An 8,975-nucleotide genomic window follows, 5' to 3' on the forward strand; every position below is an offset into this window, starting at 1 on the left:
GGAAATGTTGCCTAGGAGAAAAAATGGTTATCTTCTGAGAGCAGCTTGCAGGGGACAAGTTAGAATGTACCAAGCAGGTCAGGGAGGAAAGGCCTCCAGTCAGGGGAGCAGTGGAAGAGACAATTTGTTCCTCTTTGCCTTTGGATGGGAAAGCCCTCAGGGTTTTGTGTGCTTATTTGTCTGTTTTTTGTTTGACAATTTGGAGGTGGAGCTTTTCAGAGGGAAACATGAAACTTGTTGCAATAGAGGTCTTAGGAGATGAGGGGATGCTTTGGGGGGAAATAGATGAGTGAATTTGTATCTAAGCTGGCAAATTGCATTGTCCTGATTTTGATTAGCAAAGGCTCAGAGTGGGAGGAACCTGGAACTTGGGCTGAAAGTAGGTCCTTTTAGCTCTTTGTAGAATGTGTGTCACAGAGATGGGGGTGGGAGGGAATGTGGCAGGCAGCTGGGGAACACAGGGAAGTCCTGCAGCATCAATCATCTAGCTACGGAGTTGGTATGACTCCTGAGAGAGGTGAGGAACCCCTGCAGGTGTTTAAGCAACAGTCATAGATGAGATCTGGCTCTAGAAAGAGAAGGAATTTGATGAGGAGGCAGGGAGAGCAGCCAGAGGTCACTGTCACCAGCAGCGGAAGAACAGGTACTAGGCTGAACAAGGACTGAGAGCAAAGGACAAGAAAATGGATTTGAGAGAAATTTCTGAGAAGTGACAGGTCTCAGTGACTAGAGGTGAATGGACAGGGAGAGAAAGGGGAGAGGATGATGACTGGTTTCTGGACTATGTGACCACACTTAGGCCACCATGAGAGATGGACACCTGTAAGTTCTCTATTCTGTCTGGAGTGACTGGGATGGTGTGTCTACTGCTTCCTGAGAGCCATAGCCTTAGTGGGCACCTCTTACCTGGCCTCTTAGCCCCTTACCTCTTCCCTCTCTATCCCATCCTCTGGGGGGCTGAGGAATCTGAATGGGTGATCTACTTGGGTCTCTCACCAGCTGGAAACTTTTGAAGGTCCCTATTGCCAGTCCCTTAGCCTGGCAAATTAAGTCAGCTACAGTCTAACACCATTTGCCTCCCTTCTCAGTCCTGTAACCCTCTACAGGACTGAGAACATGGAAGAGGGACCTCACCAGCCTGGCCAAATAACAGGAACAATGACAACCAGTAGTTACCCAGCACCAGAATGTGCATGCAGTACTCTAAGCACTTTATACATATTTATTAGCTCAGGTAACTCACACTGAGATCTTGCATTTCCCACATGTTCTTGCTTTCAGAACTTTGCACCCAGTTTTCTCAAGCTGGTATCCAGCCATCCTTCCAACTATTCAATACATCTACTGTCATCAACTTTATTTTGGTACTGGGTATTGTACCCAGGGGCACTTAACCACTGAGCCACATCCCCAGCTCTTTTTCATATTTTATTTAGAGATAGGGTCTCACTGAGTTACTTAGGGCCTCGCCAAGTTGCTGAGGCTGGCTTTGAACTCACCATTCTCCTGCCTCAGCCCCCAGAGCTGCTGGGATTACAGGTGTGTGTCACTGCGCCCAGCTATTCTCATCAACTTTTGCCAGAAATTTCACTAAGTGCCAGGGATCCAAAGATGTATGAGATGTGTGCCCTCAGTGCATGCAGCGTCTAGTTAGGGAGACAGACACATGAAAGGACGATGATGACACAAGGTAAATAAGTGCAGTGACAGAGAATGAGACCCAAATCTAGCCTGGGCTCTTCCCCTCCTGGTCCTCTGGAGCTTTACACCTTCTTCTTGATTTGGTCAGGCTCTTTCATGTCCCTACATCCTGCACTGACCCACTGGAGGGGGAGAGTCTGCCTGTCTGCCTCCTCTTGAGCACATAAAGGCAGAGAACAATTTGACTCTTGCCTAGGATCCAGTGCTCAAACGACCCCCCCACACACATCCTCAGGACTGGGGGAATGAAAGAGCTTGAGGAGTGAAGAAGTCAAAGTACCCTCTTCCTGGATTACTTCCTGATGCTCCCCCAGATTCTGCCCTGCATATGCTTTCTTTCTGAGATTGGCTCAGGCCCCGTTGGAGCTGGGCCCTGTGGGCAAGGCTGGGCTGCTCCTTTCATCCTTATTTCAGGAGCAGAAGGGGCCTTGCCACAGTGGGTTCCCAGATGCCCCCCACCCCCAGTCAGCTTGGACTGCCTGCCTCAGGATCCTGAGGAATGAGCAGTATCCTGGGCAGCTCTAGTTTAGGGAGGCAGAGAGAGAAAGCCCTGCAAGAGCCCTCAGGGCTCTTGGGTAGCCAAAGAAGGTATTGGGGTAGTCTAGGAATTCCTGCAGTTCCAAGCCCCTTTTCTCACCTCTGGACTTCTGGATCCCTAGACACCGTGATGGAGGGTTTTAGAAATAAGTAACTCTGGGATGGTCTCAAACTAGTAACTGTGGGATGGGAATATTCCAGAAAGCCTTAAAGGTTCTGGTAACAGCTCAGGCCAGCCCCTTGGACTCTCACTGGGTTAACACATTCCTTCTCTCCATAGGCAGAGCACCTTTCTCCTAGGCAGACTACTTGGAAGCTCTGGCCCCACCCTCTGCTCCTTGCCTCAAAGTCTGGGCTAGTGGTGACTCTGCAGAGCTGGGGCTGGGGATGGAGGGTCTTGGGGGATAGTGCAAACAGCTTTGGACAAGGGTGGGAATTTCCACTCCTATCTAGAGAGCCATCAACACTATGTGCCCTGACCTGGGCCTTTGGCCTCCAAAGGGCAGTGGGAAGGCCGGCCCCAGGGCCAATCCCTGGCCATTAATCCCTCCTGCCAGCCCGAATATCCACCCAGTGTGGTCAGACAAAGGACGGCCCAGCCCAGCCACTGTGTTCCTCCCGCCCCAGGGGCTCCACTCAGACGTTGGGCCGCCTGGAATCCAGGCCCATGAGAAAGGGGCCGCCTTCACTGGCCATCTTATGCCCGGATGCTCAGCCGCATCACGTCCGGCCCAGGGCCTGTGAAAAGAGGGCCCAGCCACGCTGAAAACGCGGATTAGCCCTTGGGCCGCCCCCTGACACTGGACTGCTTGGCTCTGGGAAGCAGGCCCAATGGAGGGGGCCAGACAGTCACAAAGAACTGGAAGAGTCTGGGTTCTCATCCCTTTGGCCCTGCTCCCTGCCCCCACCCTCCTCAGGATTAGTTTAGTCAATGGCACATTCAATATCATTTATTGAACATATACTATGTCTCAGCCTGTCATGGGTGGAAAATTGAAAGTATAAGAAAATTACAGTTGGCTATGGGAGGTAATAAAATTCACTTTCCCCCATGACCCTTCACTTTCTGAAGGTATGAGACAGGGGATTCATCCTTAGGGAGAGTAGGAAAGGAAGCATCGGCCCTGGCTCTCTTCACCGAGTCTAGCTGCAGGGATATGCTGCACCTGACTGAAAAGATGCCCTGCTTTTCTTCCTGTGCTCCTGCTTACTGGAAATGCCAGTTGTGTAGTAGAATAAGAATTTCTTTCCATATGGGCCAGGCATTTTTTAACACAGTCTCATAACAAAACTGAGAAGAGACATTATCACTTTTATTTGGCAAGTAAGGAAACTGAGGCTCAAATGAAAACTGGCTCTAAGTCACTCTGCCCTTGGAGCTAGACTCCCTGCTGCTGCAGTTGCTTATTTTGCCTCTTCTCTGGGGATCTGTTTGGTATGACGGAGTTTCCCTGAGTTTGATAAGGCCTGTGCTCAGGCAGCAGAATGCAGTGTGGGGAGGGTACTGGAGAAGGACCTGTTGGAGCACCATTGTGGTGAGTGGAGTAAATGTCATCTCCTTCCTCTCTGCTTCTCCAGTTCCCAGCCCACCCCTCTCCCAGCTGGTAATTGTCCATGTCTCCACTAGGTTATAAGTCACATCATCTCTGTCTTGCCCTGAGCATTCCCAAACAGCCTGGCCCAGAATGTAAAGGCGATCTATCTGTGACCTCTAGCACCCCAATTGATCACTAGGGTTGATTCAGTTGATCTGGCTGGCTAGGTGGGTGTCTCCTTCCTCCCTCTTCACTCCACATGCATCCCTCCCAAAGCTGCATGATTGGTCAAAGAGGATGACCTTCTGATAAGGGAAGACCACTGATAGAGGACAGGTCTTCCAACAAGGGTGTAGGAATAGCTATTTCCCTGCTAGAACCTCCAAACAAGCTCTCAAGGTCTAAAGGACCTGGCTCAGAAGTACTCAGTGAATGATGCAGGCTGGCCTGAGCCTATGAGAACTGAAGGAGGGATAGTCTTGGGATCCATGTGGCACAGATAGGACTTGGCAGTGGCCTGGATATAGAGACCGAGGCAGGAGGCAAAGGAGGTGTCCATGTGTTGAGATCTGGAATGATGCTGGCAGAAGAGTAGGCTGGGATTGGAGGGTGTTCTAATTTACTGAGAGAAGCATTTCATTTAGGAAACCGGGATTCAGATGCCTTGAGACATCCATGTAGTGATGTCTAATGGGCACCTAGATATGCTGACCAGGTCAGTGAACCAACTTGCAGCTGCAGTGGGGGTGGGGAGCTGAAGGAATTACTAAATAAATTACTAAATTTATTTCTAAAGTTTCTGCTTTAAAGGATGGTGCTAGGAGAGTGGTGGCACCAGTGCTCTGACTTCTGCCATTACTAGTTATTATGTGAGGTTAACCTCTCAGTTTTCTCATTCACATAATAACAAAATAATAACACCTCACAGGTATGCTCAAATGTAAATGAAATAATAATGTATTTAAAGTGTTTACTAAATACAAAATGCTCAGTAATGGTATCTGGGTTTTTACTGCTACTGAAATGAGAGGCCCTTTGAGCTCCAGCCTTGTTTGGATTTTGACACTTTGAGCCACAGGCAACCTGAAGCTAGCTATGGTCATCTGTAGAAAGGTAAGGCACACTACATGGGAACTGAATTAGGGTGGGGCAAATGAGTCCCCAGATGGCAGTAGGCCCTGGCTTTCAAGAGCTGATCCTGCATTTGCAAGACCTTGAGAGTGAGTGCTCCTTAAACTTAGCGCTATAGGCGCCTCATTGTACACTCAGCCCTCCAAGTTCCTTGATCTTGTCTGTCGACAAAGTGATTTAGGACAGGGCTCCTTCACTCTTTGGTTCTCTCTAAATGATAGTGGTGGGTGGTATTGCCCAGACTGAATTTTTAACAAAACTGCCTAAACTCCCTATCCCACAATGAGTCAAGAGTGTGATGTCTCAGGATCAGAAAGCCTCTCAGATCTTCAATCTAATAGAAGCTCTTGGTGGGGGTCTGTCTCCCAACTGGTAACTGTTTTTTGGAGCTCTGGAAGCTTTGCAGAGCTGTTTGTGGCTTTCTGTGTAGGTGCTGGGGGTGGGGTGGGGTGGGGAAGAGAAGGGGAACAGTTTCCTTGAACAGGAGAGGTGTGGAGATCTGTAGTCCAAAGGGCATCTCCAACTGTGTGATTTTTAAAAAATTTTTTAATTTTTTAGTTATAGGTGGACACAATGTCTTTATTTTACTTTATGTGGTGCTGAGAATTGAACCCAGTGCCTCAAGCATGCTAGGCATGCTAGTTCTACCTCTGAGCCACAACCCTAGCCCCCGCACCAACTGTGGGGTTTGAGGAGCTCTTGATTTAAAACAGTTGGATCATTTTTTACTATTTTTTCAAAGAAGGCTCACAAGGCCTGCAGCAAGGACAGAATAGGGAGTATGTGGGGGAGGGAGCAGAGAGAGGAGATGGTGACCCTGATCTGGGGTCTTAAGATATTCTTCCCAGAGCCCTTTTCTGTGACCTTTGCCCTGGTTCCCTACTGTCCAACCATGGCCTGAGGCCTCCCTGAGCAGCCACACAGGGCACTGTGGGCTGGCAAGACTTCTTTTATCCCAGATTCAGCTAGGGATGGAAGGACCTGAGCATGGAGGGGATCTGACTGTGGGGAGGGAGGAGCAAAATGGGGAGAGGGCCAGGAGAGTGCGCTGAATGGGTGGATTTGTGATTGGGATTGACCCAAAGGGGAGGGGGTAGAGGGAGGGGTGGTAAGGGAAGGGGCTGATCAAATACCATGGGTTGGGGCTAGGGCCTCGATGCTGACCCAATGGAGACAGGGAAGGGATGAGGCAGGGTCTGGGAAAAACTGACCCCAAGGGATGAGACTGAAGGAGGGGCGAAATTGAGGGGGCTGTGAGCACAGTAAGGGGGCTGGGAGCACAGTAAGGGGGCTGGGAAAGCAAATTAGAGGGGAGGCTCAGGCCAACAGGGAAGGTCCGAGCCCTCTCCCCTGGTGGGGAGGGGGCTCTGTCCATATAAGGCAGGTCTGCGGCCCCTGCTCTCCCCAACGCGGGCAGGGTCTGCCACATCCTGATGACCGGGCGCAGCAACATGGATTCGCCTGCCGCTTTCTCGGGCTTCCCAGCCCTACCCTCCGTCGCGCCGTCGGGGCCGCCGCCGTCGCCGCTGGCCGGAGCCGAGCCCGGGCGGGAGCCCGAGGAAGCGGCGGCGGGCGGCGGGGAAGCGGATCCCACGCCCGCGCCGGGCCCGGGGCGGCGGCGGCGGCGGCCCCTGCAGCGCGGGAAGCCGCCCTACTCGTACATCGCGCTCATCGCCATGGCGCTGGCGCACGCCCCGGGCCGCCGCCTCACACTGGCCGCCATCTACCGCTTCATCACCGAGCGCTTCGCCTTCTACCGCGACAGTCCGCGCAAGTGGCAGAACAGCATCCGCCACAACCTCACGCTCAACGACTGCTTCGTCAAGGTGCCCCGAGAGCCGGGCAACCCGGGCAAAGGCAACTACTGGACGCTCGATCCCGCAGCCGCCGACATGTTCGACAACGGCAGCTTCCTGCGGCGCCGCAAGCGCTTCAAGCGCGCCGAGCTGCCCGCGCATGCGGCTGCGCCGCCGGGGCCCCCGCTGCCCTTCCCCTACGCGCCCTACGCGCCCGCGGGCCCCGGGCTGCTCGCCCCGCCACCCGCCGCGCCTGGGCCCGCACCGCCCGCGCGCCTCTTCAGCGTCGACAGCCTGGTGAGCCTGCAGCCCGAGCTGGCGGGGCTGGGCGCCCCCGAGCCGCCCTGCTGCGCCGCGCCGGACGCCGCCGCCTTCGCGCCCTGCGCGGCCGCTGCCTCGCCGCCGCTCTACTCGCAAGCTCCCGACCGCCTGGGGCTGCCCGCGACGCGCCCCGGTCCTGGCCCGCTGCCCGCTGAGCCCCTTCTGGCCTTGGCCGGACCGGCCGGTGCCCTCGGCCCGCTGAGCCCCGGGGAGGCCTACCTGAGGCAGCCGGGCTTCGCGCCGCCGGGGCTGGAGCGCTACCTGTGAGCCTCTCCCAGAGCAAGAGCTCCTGTAGTCACCCTCCCTCCGGACTAGAGTGTGCCTTGTGGGCGGCCGCGTCGCGGTCCCCACCACCCTCCCGCTTGGGGCGCACCTCTAAGGCCCCATCTTTGCCTTCTGAATTGAACACATCTGCAGAATCCTTCGCTGTCCTCCACCCCCGGGGAGACTCCCTCCATCTCGACACTGGACTGAATGTCCCCTCCAACTTGTGAGCCCTTCATATCTTTTCCCTCCACTTATGAACTCCCATCTTTGCATCCCCACAGCGCTGTGGGTCCCAGGGAGCTGGACTCCCACCAGCGAGGTGCCCCAGGTGTCTTGGTGAGTTCCAAGCCACAGGAACCTTTGGTCTCAAGCTGCCTCAACTGACTCTACCTGGTCATCCTCCTTTCATGTTTTGTCAGTACATTAGAGGTCAGACTGCTGGGTTCGTTACTTGTCCCTTACTCACCACCAATTACCTATTTGTCCTCTGTTTCTCAACTCCCCTTTCCAGACAGACATACCTGACGGCCTATTCCAAGCCCTGAGGACAGTTCTTGGAAATTTCTGAGTCAAGCAGCACCAGGGGCTCCTGACTGAAAGGGGAATTAGTGGGCCTTTATGTCTGTCCTACCCACTGGAAAGCATAGGATTTATCAGGTTATTATTTTTTAATTAAAGCTGGTTTAATTAAAAAGTAAGAAGAACCCTTTCACTGGGCTTGGTGTGTTGGTGGTGACTTGGTGTGCTGGCTGGAATGTTTGGGGAGGACAGTGGGTGAGTTTCACACCTTGGGATGCCACAGGGGGTGAACCCTCTTGTGAATCATCAGAGGTTCATGAAGTGCAGAAAGGAGGTGCCCTAGCTGTGCACATCTGCCTAGTCTTCATCATCTACGTCTCAGCCTAGTAGAGGTGAGATGGGGTTGCATGGGTGTTTGCATGCTTATATGAGTGCATTTGGGCAACAGGGTGGCCTGCTCTTTGGCATCCGCCCATAGATAAGGGAGCATTGACCTTCATTCACTCCTCCAAGTGAATCTTTAATAATGTGTTAAGCACTGTGCTAGGCACTGTGGATACATCACTGAACGAATGGGCAAAAACTGCCTCAAAAACTGTGTAGATTAATGGGGGAAAAGACATTAATTATCACTGCTGTGAGAAATGAGATAAGTGCTCTAGAGCCTTGTGTTTAAAGTGTGTCTATGGACCAACAACATCACCTGGAAGCTTCTTAGAAAATCAGGATTTCAGGCACCACCTCAGACCAACCCATGGAATCATCAGATGTTGCATTTTAACAAAATTCCCAGATGATTAGTATGTGCACTAAGCTAGAGGAAAGGCACCAGTCTCAGGCTGAATGCTCAGTTTAAAAGATTTAAGAAGAGTGAGACTTCACAGACCACACCACCCTTCTGAACCTCACTTCTGGAGCAGGGCATGCATTGTAGGCTGTGCCTACTATTTTACCTCTTCTGCTGAATTGAGGTGCAGCAGCATTGATCTGAGCTGATTCATGACTGACCCAGCACCAAGGACAGGGCAGTATGGAGCAGGATACTCAGAGGTTAAAGTTTGAGAGAGGGAGCTGGCCTTTGACCCTGTTCTGCTCTTTGGTGCTTACCCAAATGGTAAGCAGCAGGCTTTGCCAAGCTTTCTGTCCAGGGCTCCTGGTCTAGTAGAGC

General features: G+C 52.8%; 1 protein-coding gene across 1 annotated transcript; it reads left to right on the top strand.

Moving 5' to 3' along the window:
- The first annotated feature begins 6,337 nt into the window (after positions 1-6,337).
- Foxe3 (forkhead box E3) lies at positions 6,338-7,288 on the top strand. Its single transcript, XM_027937482.2, has one exon. It carries the CDS (start codon positions 6,338-6,340, stop codon positions 7,286-7,288), a length of 951 nt encoding a protein of 316 aa, XP_027793283.1.
- The last annotated feature ends 1,687 nt before the right edge of the window (positions 7,289-8,975 follow it).

Source organism: Marmota flaviventris, chromosome 10 (genome assembly GCF_047511675.1).
Source record: "Marmota flaviventris isolate mMarFla1 chromosome 10, mMarFla1.hap1, whole genome shotgun sequence".
NCBI classification, from domain to species: Eukaryota; Metazoa; Chordata; class Mammalia; order Rodentia; family Sciuridae; genus Marmota; species Marmota flaviventris.

Excerpts from the sequence above, each read along its gene's own strand:
- Foxe3 (XM_027937482.2), top strand. The coding sequence starts at position 6,338 with ATGACCGGGCGCAGCAACATGGATTCGCCTGCCGCTTTCTCGGGCTTC.